Consider the following 18,127-nt stretch of genomic DNA (forward strand, 5'->3'; position numbering starts at 1 on the left):
TATCAAGGTATTCTGTTACTGTTATTTATTAGCCTTTTAAAAAATTTATACACGTGTTTCCTTCAAAAAACTTAAATAAAACGTTGTTATGACGTCATGCGCAAATATCGAAAAACATCTAGTACATGTATGAACTGAAGTATTGATACATAATACTACTTATATAATTTATTGAATGTGTTATTAATTTTGACAAATATCAATAGTTTAAATTGTTTCTCCAGATGAAAATATGAAATGTTTAAGTGATGACCTTTGACCTTGATTTACGGCAAGATTGTACCAGCTTTCATATTTACGACACACATTTTCCAAAAGCACACGATTTCAGCTTTCCAATGAGCTATTAAAATGCCATGAGGTATTTAGGTAATTTAAATTTCTAAAATTTTCCTCGATATAAAGATCGATGTCGATACCTCTCTTGAATGTTTGTTATCATCATTTTATTTTAGCAAGAACTAATACAGGAATAAATCATATTATAGAATAATATCAAACAACATAAGTTAATAAAAGATTGATAAAATCTAATGTACGGTTTATATTTCTGTTTCGTATCAGATTTGTTTTTAAAGCACCGGTGTTACTTCTCATTTTAAAAACAGTGAGACGCTTACTTGCTTTTTCGGAATTGACCAAAAAGCTATAAAATAACGTAGCGAAATGATCGTACTTATAGATTAGACCTTTTGTTTTTCCATTTTGAATTGTTTTACACTAGTGATTTTTGGGACCTTTATAGCTTGCTGTTCGGTGTGAGCCAAAGCTCCGTGTTGCGGCCGTACTTTTGATCTATAATTAAATGTTTTATACTTTGTGACTTGGATGGAGAGTTGTTTCATTGGCACACATACCACATCTTCTTATTTTTATTAACCGGGAACAGTTCATAACATTTTCATTTCGATAAAAAAATATGCAAATTCAGTAAATCAAATGGATTTGTGAAACGGGGCCCGTTAACATAGGGAACTAGCTAATGTTAATTTTCTCAGTAAGCTCACAAAGAACTGTCTGTATACTGTCTATATAACAAAGTCCGTTTGATGTTCACATGTTTAATCGTATAACAGTACATGTATATATAATATATGTAAAGGCTCACAATTATAAATTCCAATTAACATTCGTGCATACAACTTGGTACTTCAAGCTACTATACTATTATAAAGGTTCTCACAATATAGAGCTACTAACATTTGTTCTTAATTTACTTTGCAACTCATGTACCGTATAAACTGTCACATTAATCAAGATGAAAGACCATTAAACTGATTAAGCCTTAGTATTGACCATCAACTCTTTGATGTAATTGACCACGCCACATTTGTACCATATTGGTACATTCAAAAGTCTTTAACTAAAGTATACGATTGATAGAAATACATTATTTGTATTGCATTACTCCTTAAATAATGTCCAGTGTCAAATATCACACATCGATGACCACTTAGATGTTCAACTGATTCAACAGAAAATTAAACAAGTGCAATTCATTAAGTTACAATTGAATCCATTATTTATATTGCTAAACACAATTAGTCCAGGAAAAGATACAGGTGACATTGATATGCTTTGATTTGTTCTAGACTTCAAGTCTGATACGGCGAGCGCGTATCGACAAGAACAATAGAGAACAATAGTTGTGAATCCGAGCCAAATTGACCTTTGTTCCAACTTTACTCATAATTAATGCGTGCTTGTGGAAAAGAAGTGCATTTCAATCTCGAATAAACATGTTGGGTTGTTGGACAGAAAGTCACAGGACCATAAAGTCACAGACAAAAAGCCACAATTTAGTTTCTGAGACTATTTTGAATAAAAAAATACTTATTTAAAAAAAAACATATTTTGTATTTATCTTGAACTATTATATACATAAACCAACTCTGTAAACAAATGTATTAAATGAACAAATAATTGTTTAGATAAAAACCTTTCAAAGTGGCTTGGTACCTAAACAGCTTCATGGTGCTAAGAAATATTATATCATGTGCATGATTAAAATTCAATAAATCTTCATTTAACAAGGCTAATTGAACAATTTCATAAACCTTTAAAAGAATATTTGTAATAACAAATATTTTCAAGATATTTCTTTTACATACTTAAACAATTGCTTTTCATTGAAATCATCCGAATTATCAAGTAATATTGTTCGCTGAACATTCAGCGATCATAGCCAAGCATGTGTTCTTCGGAATGCAATCTGTACATGAAGAAAAAACAATTTTAAGTCATATACATTGAAAATCACGAATCGTGTGTCGTGTTTGACCTATAATTCTTTATAAAATAGTCGAATTTGACTATCAATATATTTTTTTCAAGTACGTAACTCTATATGCGTGTTTTTTGCCACTTTGCTTAGAACAATTATCATATATATCTTAAATCTCTTTCAATAACATTTCCTAATTCAATTTGTTTTTCTTTTTTGCCACTTTGTTTGAAGTTTATGATCTCTCAGTTTAGACTGTTGTGAATTAAGGTTAAGTTACTTTATGGAAGGATAAATAAATGAAGATTTTAATTATGCTAAAAATGATATATTTTCCAATCAAAGGGGAAGCGTACGCTTTGTCGCCACAGAATCCGACACTAACCTAGCAAATTGCTAATACGACATAATTAAACAATTAACAACTTTGTAAAAAAAGTGATAGATAAATGTCCTTTTGTTTTCCTTAAACTGGGATATTATGATATTTATGGACACTGTAAATCTTAAATCAGTGTTTCAAAGTCATATCAGATAAAAAATAATTGTAATTTCTTCAACAAAAAAAAACGTACTTTAGAATCACGAAATAAATGAAATCGGATTTGGATTAGTTTTGTGCTCAATGGAATTTAAAAGACTTTTTAAAATATCTATTCCTTTATAGTCACTTTTTTAAATCAAATTTAATGAGGTTCATATATAAGTATGTGGTACATCTCTCTCTAAGGATTTTTATGTTTTTTATTTTTTTTAATTTACAGTTTTTTTTTATTTTGTTGTTTATTGTTTGTTTGACTTGTAATGTCACACACATTGCAAATGTTTAATGACAATAAAACTGAAATGTGCATCAATTCTAATAATTTTAAAAACAATTCTTCTATACTTTTATAAAATTAATATTAAATGTTCAATTGAATAATTAATTCTCGTTTGTATAGCAAAACAAACAACAGTTACCTTGTTTATTTAACAACATTTTACTTCATAAAATAATGTGGGACAATCCAAACTCTAAAACTTTAAAAAGTGGGACAATCGGATATAAACCAATCGAAAGGTAATAAATTCAATGATCCTTAAAATATCAAAGAAACGTGGCAATTACAATGGCTATTTTACAATTACATCATATGTACACCTGTCATGGTATCATACATGTACATTTTTGTAGCTCCGTATGTGTAGGTTAAGGTTCTAACACATTTTATAATAGCTTCTTTCTAAACACTATTGACGACATTGTTAACAATTAACAAAGCAATGTTTCTTTTTTATATTTGTCCGAGACTTCGTCCATAAATCTTGGACAACAAGGATATTTTTTTTCTACTTTATTTCCTTGATAATGGGTTGCTGCTCACAAGGAAGCTATTAAACCAAGAGTTCCAAATGGTGATATTGAAATAATCCCATCGTAAATTTTACGGACGCCAACACGAGTTCGTTGACCGTTATGGAATAACCTTTTCAAAGATGATATCGGATATATGTTCCTTACGTCGTAGCTACAATCCCCTTCCCTTTTCATGAATGTGACCTACATAATTTAACTATTTATCGGGTTTAAAATAACAGGACGGGTCCCACATGTTGAGCAGGATTTGCTTACCCTTCCGGAGCATTTGAGATCACTCCCAGTTTTTGGTGGGGTTCGTGTTGCTTAGTCTTTAGTTTTCTATATTGTGTCCTGTGTACTATTATTTGTCTGTTTGTCTTTTTCATTTTTAGCCATAGCGTTGTCAGTTTGTTTTCGATCTATGAGTTTGACCGTTCCTTTGGTATCTGTCGCCCCTTTTTTAAAATGCGTACTTCTACTATGTGGCATCTACTAAATAATTGATTTCACGTAGAATGGTACAGACTGAACCCAACTGGACACTTTCTATCGCAGCGTTTACTTTACGATTCAAAAGTTAATTAGCTTTATATTTTCTGAAAGTTCCAAAAATTTCTGCAAACCTTAAAGGATGCTTTAATTTCGTATAAAATGGAAAAAAAACGGAAAAAAACCCGGACAACATTCAATTCTATAGTAAAATATAATGATTTGTAATTTGCTACTATTTTAATTTTAAAAAAGATGGATGCACCTTTTCTAAAAAAAGGCCAAAAGCCAATAAAAAAGTACAATGTTCTCGTCTGCTTTTAGTGCCATGTTCGCAGGAACCGTGTGAAAATGGAGGAACTTGCGTCAACGATGATTGTATGTGTGACGATGGCTTTGCTGGAGTAAATTGTGAAATAGGTTTGTTTAACTTAGAATTATTTATCAGGACGATTCAATATAGCTAAAATTGTCAAAGTGAAAAGTTGTACACATGTACACATGTATTTGATTCAACTTTGAAATCACAAATTTCACTGTTTTCAGATAAAACCAAAAACTATATAACAAAAAGATCAGCAATACATTAATTAAGACTATACGCATTTATAGTGTGAATTTTATAGATATAAGAAGATGTGGTTTGAGTGTCAGTGAGACAACTCTCCATTCAAGACAAAATAAGTAAAAGTAAACAAACTCATCACAGAAACCAGGATTGAAATTTTATATTTGCACCAGACACAAAAGACTCATCAGTGAAGCTCGAATCATAAACAGTTAAAAAGGCCAAATAAAGTACGAATTTGAAGAGCATTGAGGACAAAAATTTCAATAACAACTATGTCCTGTAAACCAGTATGTTTTCATTAAATTTTTACACATAACCACATAAAATGAGAATACTGATTCGAACCTATGAACAACAGGAAGTGACCAAAAGTTGGCACATGCATTTCCTAACCATATTTATGAGCCTTTTATATTATTTTAACCAAACATGCAATGCCGACCCAAACAAACTTATACCACATCCAAATACATGTCAGCTGTACTATAACTGCAGTCAAGCGGTGCCCCCCCCTTCCGACAGAGTACAGACTGTACGATCACATACCACAAGTTCTAAGACCTGCCTACCTGCACGAATGTCCTTATCCTGAACTTTTCTCAACAACGACTATGTCCTATGAAAATTATACAGACGTAAAATGCGGGTCTAGATATGAAACAAAAAATAAATGTAAGTATATACGAGCAAATTAAAGTTGATGGTGAATATCGATGAAACCTCCTTAAATTACGGTAGATAAATGATCACAAAGAGTGAAATTATTGTTTGAGTAGACTGAAACAATTCATAAAATCTTGCTGAAAATATACGTTTTAACAAAATAATCTGAAAATTGGAGCAAAGAGTCAAATGAATTGAAAATATTTATGAACATAGATAAGTTAATGAATGAATGAATAAATGCATAGAAAAAAACCCACACGCAATTCACCTTTTATACATTTGTTTCAACTTTGATTCTATGGTCATGATGGTTAGACAAAGTAATTACACCGCACCTAAAAACACGAATATTAAAAATTAATTGAAATCCATAAATTGATCGTCTTATTTTGCTAGAAATTGAAATATATTAATGATTGGTATATTTGTAGGTGACTACCTTGCAGTAAGCTATTATTGCTTAGGTGCATGTAAGGTATGCACATATCATATCCCTGACTGTGTGGGATTTAGGATAGTCTACAGAGGATTGCTTACATCAAAGATGTGCAATTTCGGGTTATTATTGTTACATTTTCATTTACAACCGTGCACAACGGATCCGCATGGGGTACATACATTTGTTGTATTCTGACAGAAAGACGACTTTGAATCAAAGACTGGTTCAGAATCACAGAAATGCAAAAATTCCGCAAACTGGATTATATTTTGAATGTCAAAATGAAAGGATGATTTATGGTGGTCAAAATCCTTGTCCAACTAACATGGCACCTTATAATTGCAAATGCACAGACATTTCCGAAATACAATCATCCAATTGGCAGCCTGGATATGCTATAGACTGTTTCGGTCGACCAAATGGTAACTATGAAAGTGAACATGTTCAGAAGTGCGATATCTACTACACTTGTGTGAATGGAATCTCAACGCTTACATATTGTGATTCTGAACCAGTCTTTGATTCAAAGTCGTCTTTCTGTCAGAATACAACAAATGTATGTACCCCATGCGGATCCGTTGTGCACGGTTGTAAATGAAAATGTAACAATAATAACCCGAAATTGCACATCTTTGATGTAAGCAATCCTCTGTAGACTATCCTAAACTTGCTTTCTAGGAAGACGAGACTACGAACATAAATTTTCATTCTCTTTCTCGTTAGAAGCAATCAAAGAGGGACGAAAGATACCAGAGAGACAGTCAAACTCATAGATCGAAAACAAACTGACAACGCCATGGCCAAAAATAAAACGACAAACAGACAAATAATAGTACAGATGACACAACATAGAAAACTAAAGACTAAGCAACCCGAACCCCAACAAAAACTGGGGATGATCTCAGGTGCTCCGGAAGGGTAAGCAGATCCTGCTCCACATGTGGCACCCGTCGTGTTGCTTATGTTATTACAAATCCGGTAATAATCAAGCCAGACCACAGAAATGTATGCGACATGTGTATATGTACAGGACAAAAAAGACAAAAACAAAAGTGACGTTGCTACAAAGTAAAATAAACCAACAACTCAACTGTCACGTCGAAGAGAAGATGTTATTACTTTTAATGAGTCTGTTATGAGCATTTATTTATTCGTGTTTGGAATAAAAAAAAAGAATGTGGATTGGAATACTTCAGAATTTCATTCGATTCTCACAGTTTATGTATCTTTCATGTATATCTTTTTACGGCATTTATGAGGCTTGACCAACGGGGAAACTAATGTTGCCTCGAACTTATGACAGTGGCACAAGACGTTACTTTTAAACCACTTCCTAACACCAGGATCAAAACCGGTCTTGCGCTAAAGTTTGACCAGAACAACCTACATTGAACCAGACATTCATAAAGTAGAAAATTTGGTTCTAACTGCTTCAAGTAAAAAAATAACTTCTTATCAGTAGTATTTTGTATACAAAAAGACCAAGACTGTTATTTGAACAGTGCTATTAGAATTAATGTGCTGACAAAGTCTACCAACGGCAAAATAATTACTTGACTGTGTGTTTTCTCTACATAAATAAGTTAACTTGGAAATATGTTCAAATGTCTGATCAAAGTGCAGTTTTGTAAAGGTGAGGCCGCACAACAATTGCAGAAAATTGAATAGTCGTATCAACTATGAAACACAAATTGTCGGTGTGATGAAAAGTACATCTATACTTATGTATTGTGCCTATTACTGTTTTCAATGGAGTTGGCCCATGGGGTATGCTCTACCGGACGAACACTTAGTACATTACAATTTCCTGTTTCTTTTAGAATGAGTATTCTTTTTTTTTTTAAATATATATGTTAGATATATTCATTTGAACTCATTTGGTCAATACTTGTCTAATTGACAATGATACTACCAAATATAAGGATTTTAAGTATGCACTTGACGTTATCTACTGACGTGTCTTCTTTTAGTCGATATTAATGTACATGTACTTATTTTTTTTAAATGCTCCGTATTTACAATATTCATGATTGCATAAAATAAAAGAATATCCCATAGTTAAAATTTCAACGGCCAGACAATGCCGCAGCTTCCAGTGATCCACTCTGAACCTGAATTTTTTATGGTTTACAAATAGACAGCACGCATGTGTCATGTTTCATGATTTGTTTTGTTTTTTGTTTGTTGAATTGAAATATCTACATTTTAGTATTTGCAATGCCGGACTCGCGTTCCGTCTATATAAGACAAGTAACTGGCGCTCGAATCATAAACGTTGGAAGACCATGTCAAATACAAAGTTAATGTAATCGAAGATAAAAGGACCGATTTCAACTAATGTATGAATTTTTGTAATTTCATCTTTTAAATTACAATCAACAAGGTGAAGCATTTAACAGTAATATGATAATCTAGTTCTACAAATTTGTGATGACTCATACATATACATGATTATATTAATATTCGTCAATGGACATTTCAGGGTAGATACATTTGACCTTCTCATTTTCTTTATATCACATTGGTATCCACTGCCTCTCGTTTATCAAGTATATAATAAAATTATAAAAATCGATCAAATTAGTTTCACAGATTCGTTGAAATGAAGCAATGTTTCCATGATAATGGAATACTAAACAAGATTCAAAATTCTATTTGAAATATAGCTTCTGTATTTATTTGCTTTATGTAGTCCTTGCATGCACAATTATCCAAAAAATCTAAACTTTAATATAGAAGTAAATTAAAAGTTCTGTAAATATTCTCCTTGAAAACATATATGTACATATTAAAATTACCTCATTCTACTATATGTACGGATTTTGTTTTCGAATTAACTCATTTAAAGTGTAAATCACACCTCAGTAGCTATAAATGCAATAAAAAAAAAATAAACATTTTTTGTTCTCAATTTTTAATATTCCTTTGACTATGATGTTCCTTTGATCCAAAATTACGATACTTTTATTTCCCAATGCATTTACTGTTGTTAGCTCTGTAGTGAAGTTTTACATTGAAATAAAAGTAATATATGTATAACTGTTAAAATGTTAGTGATATTTCGGTACCACATACAGCGTAAAAGCTTTACTAATTAGGTACAATAATTTTGTTTAGAATTCTGCGGTACCTGTAAAATCTTATAATAAACTTTCCATTTTCATGAGTAGCTATTAAAACACTGACATAGGAAATGAAAAAGGATATGTTGAGCATTCCTAAACATCATGAACATGTTTAACCCGCACTTTTCTGAATTAAACCAGACATTGGTGTCTGTCATATTCTTGTTCTTGTTCTTACTTTTTGAAATTATTTCGTATAAATTGTTTTATCTGTTATCTGTTATGTCCCTAACGGAACCTTTTTGTAGCTAATTATACTGTAGGGGTGTCGTACATTTTTGAAGGTTGTGCAGTGACCTATACTTGTTCACATCCACGTTGTTTAAAGGATAGTTATCTCGTTAGAAATCTTACTAATGATATTTTTACAAGTTTATTTCAGCAACATGAAGTGCCATATTACATTTAAATGAATATAGATATAATATGCACATATTTGTATGTGTGACCTTGTCTCTTACAATACACAATTTACAGTACAACTGCACAAACATATTTAGATTCTAAATCTTTGCGTAAAACAAAATACGGGCAATTGATCTTTCCACTTTTTAAATTACAGCTGTATTGAATCAGCGCATAATTGTGTAGTTTTTTCCTAAGTTATTTATATTTAGTTGTTATTGTTCTTCCTCGTTAAATGTACCTAACATCACATACATCATTTTATACTTTATGCATTCACTTCAAACAATAGAAGCAAGATCTATGACACTATGTTGATCTGATAACATTTTAATGAACTTTTGAATATTTTTGCAAGTAAAAAGCATTGCAAATTCGAACAAACACGGAAATATTTTTCAGTATCTTTGTTCTTGCCAGAATTAAATGTAGCAATAGTAACTTTAATAAAAGGAAAACAGTTTATGTCATACAAATGTAAGTATTTAGTTTAAATTCTAATTTGTTCATAATTTCATCATCATTCAATTATATGTAGAAAATTGGATCTAAAATGAGACATGAAAAATAAATCATATCATACGACTCCTTAAAGTCAATGTGTCTACCGATGCGATTTCAATGCTGAAATGAGTACTTAAGGCAAATGAATTGTTGGTTTATATAGCAATAATTCTAAAATAACTGAACCTGTAGAGTTTTAAAGTCATGTATACAGCAACATTCCAGCAGCGCTTTCATACGGATCTCCCAGTTATTCCAGAGCATTCTTTTCTTGTTATGATTTATTTTATAGAGGGTTGTTGTTCACACGGAAGCTATTAAACAAAGAATTCCAAGTGGTGAAGTTCAAATCATCCTTTCGAAAATTTTACGGAAGACATGACGTTCTGAGGATCAAAGTAACTCTTAAATGTATGAATTTGTATTTCACTTATTTTAGATGTTCGAACTACCATATTTGTCGTAGAAGCGTCCAAGATGTGTTTTTCAAAAAAATGTTTAGACGAAATTATTCTAGTATAACTGATATATTGGAACATCAAACAAGAGTCTTGATAAAACTCCTCAAAGATACCAGGCTTATAATATGGTATGCAGAGGCGCCTTTCTTTTACATGAGACTCATCAGAGGCGCTCGAAGCAAAACAAATGTTAAACTAGACAAAAGGACATTGAAGATCACTATAATGTTGTCTAAACAAGGATTTTTACGATCACTCCGACTATATTAATAATGCTATGTTAATTTTTTTCTTTTCTTTTCAATAGTTTAAAACAACTGAATTCAATTTATTTTAAACAATAAGAGTTAAAAATTGAAATAAAAATAATGATATAGTATGAACTACACTGATTTTTATTTTATTTTTTACATAATGTTTGATTTAAACATGGCTTTTCAAGTTCTTAACTAAAACAGAATTTCTTCGACTGCTAGATAGGTTGCTGAAGGTTGAACTATTTAGAAGTTATTTTTTTAAAGAAACAAATATATTGAATTATAAAATGATGATAATGAAACTTTTAAATTGTGATTGTTGTCTTTCGTTTCTTTGGTGAACATCAGATACGTATATAATTGTTTCAGAAAGATAACACAACATCTGATATAGACATTAATAATAAGTAACTGTATTTCAAAACGCAATACAGCGTATAGGCATCAAAGAGATAGGGCCAATGTCCGCTGATTTTTATTCACAGAAAGGCCAATTTCCAAAAGTGCTGACAGAATAAAATTTACTTTAAAAACAAGAAATAAAAATTTTATTTGATCAATATCTCGATTTCTATATACTATGATATGACTGAAAAATAGTTAATTTAACCCCCAAATAAGATGAAAGTCAAGTATGCGGAATTTACCGTGTTTTAGGTAGGGAAAACAGGGAATCCCCCGAGAAGGACAATTCAAACCAAAACAAAGTTATAATTTTTGTTGTTGGTGTACTTTATACAACTTTTTTTCTCAAAAATTGAATTGGTATAGTATGTCTTTAATACCAAAAAAACAACTTTTTTAATAAAAAAGTGGAACATCACTAAATTGTAACTATTTAGCTGCTTTATAACAGAATCGTCGCTAAGATGCGCCGTGGCTCCATCGGTATTGTTTAGAACTCTTAAAGAGAGATCGTTTTTAAGAAGGGTTCAAATCACACGCATTTTTTTTGTATTTTGTGTTGAAATATTAAATTGTAATGTTTCTATCATATTTTTTTCAGATATTTGTTTTATTCATAGAGTCATTATAGATCATTTTGACTATAAATCATTTCATTAAAGAAAAAGAAATAATTTGGTGCTAATTGTGTGCGTTCATATTACTATCCATTTTCTTGACTTATTTCCTATTCCCGTGTGTACATATTTTATATATATGCAAGGAACAATTGCAGTCAAACTGAAGTTGGTGCTTGTACATAACCAATAACACGAGAATTGATTATATAGCAATGAAACCAAAATGGTGTGTGTGTAATATACACATAACGAAAAAAAGCCATAGTAGAAAAATTTCAAAACAATAAAAACTATTTTTCGAAACCTTGAACAATATGAAAAGAACGTTTTTGAAAATGATATTATATGTAACGAATGCAGACAGCAATTTTATCGCCAATCCACCAACCAACAATTAACGGTTGGTTTTGTGAGTGTAAGACGGGAGAACGAACTGTGGGATGCTGTGCCCATGTAGCTACGATATTGTGGCAATGTGATATGCCCGACATACAGAATATAAAACCAAAAAATAAAATACCCAGATATTCCGCTGCATTTAAAGATGCCAGTTTAGACATCGAAACAGAGACCGACCTTGGATCAGATTAGCTGATTTATATCAGATAATTGGATTATTAAATATGTTTTGTATTTATATTCAACCCCCGTTTTTTATTATTTTGTTAGTTTTAAGCTAAACAAAGCTATAAAACTTATAAACACTTATAGTTATAACATAAACGGTGCTAATTCTATTGCACCATATGCGCATTTCGACCACAAATGTTTTTTCAGTGATGGTCGAGGCCAAATTATTTGAAAATCCTAAACTAATTTATAGATAGCGAATAATATCGATATACAATTGTAGAAGAACAATACCGGAGCAGGATTCCCAACTATTATGAATAACGAAGTTTTTCGTCAGAAAACAGATAATTCCTTAAATTGTTACTTTCTTTTACCTCTTGCCTCGATAACAATTAAACTTTTTTTCTTGCTGAACGATTTTGCCAATAATATTTTTATATATCCTTCACGTACATCTTCATACTTGATATATTCTTAAATAAAATTATACTCATCATCAATTAATTTACCGTTACACAATATAAAAATATATTTCATGTCTGTTTACATTATAAAATCGATCTGTTAAAACTTGCAAACAATAAGCATGGTTGATATATTTACAATTAAATAATCATGTATGGCCATAATTGACTAATATACTTAGCTATAACTGTAATTCATGTTTGTCACATATATATATACATTCGTAAAAAATACATTTGATGGCTCTCAAAAAAAAAAGATATTGCTTAATTTACAAAGTTATCATAAAGTCCTTGTTTAATTTCACTGAGAAATTTATCTACACAATATGTGCCTTAGTAGCATCAAATACTTATTATAAACAAATCTTTAGTACATATCTCGCAATTTACAGTCCCTATTTAGTGTATGGTGTGACTTGTTTACAAATAGATTCTAACATGGTCTTATAAAATGACGTGGGAATTTTAAAATATTTAAACTAGTATTTCATCATTCAATATACAAAGAAAATCTTTCCAATTCCAAGTAAACCACATTATTGACTGTAGATTTTATAACCTTCAAAATATTAAATGTATCTTTTGAATATCGTCTCCTTTGTGTGACCCCCACATTCATAGTCATAGATTAAAATACACGACACTCATTGTCAATAGAGTTTCATAGTTATAATGAGCATTCTTAAATTTACTTTACAATTGAACCTTCGTTTTTGGCCTTGATTTGACAACTTCTTTTGATGTTTGCAAACATTGCCATTTAAACAAATAGTCTTCCTTATTAAATAAATAGATCACTGATTTGAATTTTATTTCCATTCGAAGAACATTTCTTAATTTTCAACATATTCTACGCTTTTTGCTTTTTATGCACCACCTAGGGGCATTAGGTTTTTCGGTCTGTGCGCCCGTTTGTTCGTCCGTTCATCTGTCTGTTTGTCCATCCGTCCGTCCGTCTGTCCCGCTGTAGGTTAAAATTTTTGGTCAATATAGTTTTTTTTAAGAAGTTAAAGTTTAATCAACTTGAAACTTAGTACACAGGTTTCCTATGATAAAATCGTTTTATTTAATGCCAAATTAGAGTTTTGACCCTAATTGCACGGTCCAATGAACATAGAAAATTATAATGAGAGTAGGGAATCCCAGTACTATTGACTCATTTTTGTTGTTTTTGCTAGTTTTATATACAAATCCTGTGGACGAAATTTATTCCCCTGCTTGACAACAGAGTAAAAGGTCAATATATAAGGTTGATAAATCAAAGAATTTGAGAAAAAAGTAAAATAAATTTTTAAATTATAAAATTCAAATTCTTAAACTTTGATCACAATCTTTCATTTCTTTTGTGACAGATCAGAATGAACTTTTACCAGTAAGATAAATAAATCTTTGAATTGATTTTTACGGATGTTATTTATTTTCGTGTAAGACAGGACAGCTATGAAAATCAGAATACTTGTCTAAAAGGAGAGTAAATGACAAATACTGAAGGTTGATAATTTTAAGTAAAACTTACTTAAAAAGAACAAATTATATATAATAAAACACAAACATTTAAAAATGAAATGTAAAAAATGTAGTTCCTCTGATAAAGGTCCGATATACTTTATGTTAATACAAGGAAATTGTTAACACGATCAATATCAAAAGTTATATAAAATGTTTTTGAAAAAAGACCCATGATATACATAAAGCTTCTAAACACTAAAACTAACAATATATTTTAACGCGAATAATTTGTTTTATGCAAAATAACTATATCAGACTCTGAGGTCGCCATTAAGGAAAATTAGGATGTTTGGTGTTCAGTAATTATATGAATCATAAAACCACTTTCTCCGTTAATGATTCACCGTTTCAGAATCTAATGCATTTTAGGTAATATTTCTAAAAGCGTTCACCAAAACGTTGTGATTGGTTAAAAACGTTCTGAACAATGGAAATTCAACCAATGACGTTACGCTATATTTATTTTGGTGTACGAACAAAGAGATTACCCATAGTGCTTTAGATTCTGAAAAGGCTGTTAAATGATCAATATTAATATAATAACACAATATGACAAATATTTTATTGTTATAGAGACAAAATAAACACATTGTAGGATGCCAGACATTACCAAACTCTTGACAGATTTCTTCAGACTCTGTACATTAGTTTTTCAGTAGTACCCCAAATACCGCAATCCATTTTGCAAAACCCTGTTCATATATGGTAAACACTGGCTAAACATTAAATGATTACTATAAACATACATATAAAATGTATGAGGTATGGTTGTCGAGAAGACAACTCTCTACTAGAGACCAAATTACAGAGAACAATGAAAAAAACTCATAGTCAGCTTAAAAAGACCCCGAAATGACACAATGATTTTTACAAACGCACGGTTATTGTGACATGTAACAATAATTCCCTGTTGATCAGTTTTATCCTTTTCTTCTTCTTGAAAGTTTTTCGTCATTTGTATTAAAAAAATATTCTTGTTTGATCAATCTTTTCAGCGCCCTTTTGAGTAAGAAACAAGAATCGTCAATTGATAAGATGTTAAGAGCACGACAGAGCAGCAATGTAAACAATAACGTCGATGTAGGTCAAACAGACCTGGGAGATTCTGTAGGCTACGCGGAATGTCTTGATTATGTAGAAACAGACGATTATGATCAAATATCGGCAGATCGAGATACTATAAATCATGATTACCTCGTGTTGGCTTCAACAGTAATGGATGAGATCAAACAATCAAACAACGAGGTTCATCATCAAAACAAACAACCAGACAGCGAGGTTCATCAAACGAAAAGATCTGTATTGAGGCCAATATTTCTAATCATGTTTTGCATCATAACCACAGCATCAGTTACAGCAGTTGCCACTTTCTTTGCTACGAAACACGTACTTTCAGAAAAGAATGGAAAGTGTAAGTATCTGACACATTGGTCTTTATTGTGTGTTTTGCTTTCACGGTATTTGGTCTTCAAAGATAAAGAGAAAGGTATGTGCTCGCAAAACTTGATTGAATGATTTTGTGCATTTACCTCTTTAGGCATCTTTCTTGACCATGTGTTAGTAGTTTTTGTTTGTCTTTGTTTGTATGTCTATTTTTCGGAAACACTGAGCCTGGAAGGCTTCTGTGATCTTATCTCTTAAAATGATATACCAGATCCAAAGGAGGATGCATACTTCATGCTTAATGAATACTTACTTGTTCTAGAGAGAATAGCCATGGTGAATAAATAAAGGCAACAGTAGTATACCGCTGTTCGAAAGTCATAAATCGATTTAGACAAACACAAACCCGGGTTACATACCAAAACCGAGGGAAACACGTCGACTATAAGAGGAAAACAACGAAACAACAGAAACACTGAAGTGAACAAAAAGCAAACGACAATGCAACACACATAGAAACGAACTATAAGATAACAACTGTCATTTTCCTGACTTGGTACAGAATTTGTTTAGACACAATGGAGTGTTGAACCAGGTTAAATGACTAGCCAAACTTCCTGCTTTTTGCCAATGTTTAAAAATATCACTAAAAGGACAACACTACGTGACAGAAATACAGCACAAACACTCGCAAGAAAATTCATCACAGATAAACGCACAAACAAATAATATAATATTCGACACACCAAGCAACCTGCAGAACAAAAAAGAACATATTCCATCAGCAACAGACACCTCGACACCTTAAGAAAAAATGGTGGGTCGAACCTGGTTTTGTGGCTAGCCAAACCTCGCACTTGTATAGCAATGTTAATTATAACACTAAAATGACACCATTACATGCCAGGAATACAATACAAATAAATGCAAGAACATTCAGGACAGGGAAATACACAAAAATGATGAAATTATCGTCACATTTTTTCTAGGACAATACAAATAATAGCTTCCTGAAATTTGTTTTCAGGATTCATGTAATCATACACTATATGAAACGATTTAAGATTCATTGCTTTTCAACTTCGGGTTGATCAAATAACTATACATTTTTCTAACACACACTAGACATGTATGAAACTGGTGTCATGTTTTCTTTTGCAACTACAAATAAATTGCATTATCAGGCTTTATGTAAACATTGCTTCCATGTTTGAGTTTTAAGATTCATTTCTCTCTAAATCCCAGATTACCGAAAACTAAAAGCCAGATATCACTGGTGAGAAATAGCTAAATAGCCAATAGTACTACTTGTCCTTTTTTTTCCTTTTTAGTTGTTAAAAGAAAACAAAACTAACTTTCCTGTTTCGTACATATTATAACATCATTGTTTTTCCAGTCTAAATTGTCGAAATCATAGATATCATACGTCTTAATTTTAATGCATTCTATCTGACAAAGTCCGTTTTTATGGTTAGCTTTTTGTAAATAGAGGAGATTCCGATTAAAAAATGTTGGTTCGACTACAAAGGAAGGCTTAATTTCATATCCGGGCTCAAGTCAACCCTTGAGTTTTATTCAAATTTAAAGGTGATATGATAAGAAAGGAAGGTGCTAGGTTTGGACAAGAGAGCACTTGAGTTTTGATTATGAATGTCGTATAACTAAATAAAAATCCATCGGAATCACAGTTTTGAATCACTTATTTGGTTAGGTGTTCGGCAGTACAAAATACTGTTGTTGAGCTCATAAAACATTAATGAAAGCTGGTCAGCTGTGTCTAACATGTAAGTAAAGATCAAAATACACCTTTGAGACATGACTTTCGATTGAAATAATTTCAGCAGAAACTGCCACTACCACTTTATCAGTTTAATATGTATGGTGTTGTGCAGTTATCTTTCTAGTGTTTTGTTCACACTTGCAAGTTCATCATTTACTAGCACTTGGTCGATACTGCAGGTGGGTTGTTATTCCCCGAGGGTATCATAAGCTCAATATTCATTGCTTCGGTATTGATTTGAATCATAACATACACACATTTTGTTATTAGTTAATGAAAGAAGATAATATTCATAAAAATAGGTTCAAACTCCGGTAAGTAGACCTTAGATGTATTGGAAAATTCTGGTCAGACACGTTTTGATCATAAAGCTATTGACTTTGCTTCATACTTCTACGGTATTGTTTTATAATCAAGCTGTCCGTTGGTATTTTTGTTTTTATTGTTTCACACTTTGTAATATCACCGCCTGTCATAGCTGACTATACGGTTGGAGGATTTTCTCATTTTTGAAGGTCATGCAAGGACCTACAGCTGCTTTAATCTACTTCATCTGAAAAGCTGACTCTCCTTTGATAATAATATTTCAACTGTATGCATCTTGCTCGTAAAACAGTTTGGGTTTGAGCGTCCTTGGTAAAAGTAAATCTAGAAAAGCGCTTTGTCCGCACATAATTTATATAGTACTACTTTCACATACTAGCACTGGGGATTAGCCGACGCTGGTAAACTGTTATTGCCCATGGGTATCATCAGCCAATTAGTCATTTTCGTGTTTCAGTATTGATATGATTTATTACAAAAAATATTTCGTTGATAGATTTATTCATGATTGAAAAACTTAGGTTGCCCTATCTACTGGCAAAGGTGAACTTGTTCATATAGGTTTTTGCGCATTCTGGTATTC

At 31.5% G+C, this 18,127-nt stretch overlaps 1 protein-coding gene across 1 annotated transcript in view; it reads left to right on the top strand.

Annotated features, from left to right (window-relative positions):
- LOC127724124 (neurogenic locus notch homolog protein 1-like) overlaps window positions 1-5,960 on the top strand; it is a 43,196-nt gene extending 37,236 nt beyond the window's left edge. The window contains exon 4 of the mRNA XM_052230986.1: window positions 4,380-5,960. Coding sequence (XP_052086946.1) covers window positions 4,380-4,522 — 143 coding nt within the window. The 3' untranslated portion in view covers window positions 4,523-5,960. The remainder of the gene's footprint in view (window positions 1-4,379) is intronic.
- Window positions 5,961-18,127: the final 12,167 nt, after the last annotated feature.

This window comes from Mytilus californianus, unplaced genomic scaffold, assembly GCF_021869535.1.
Source record: "Mytilus californianus isolate M0D057914Y unplaced genomic scaffold, xbMytCali1.0.p SCAF_14, whole genome shotgun sequence".
NCBI lineage: Eukaryota > Metazoa > Mollusca > Bivalvia > Mytilida > Mytilidae > Mytilus > Mytilus californianus.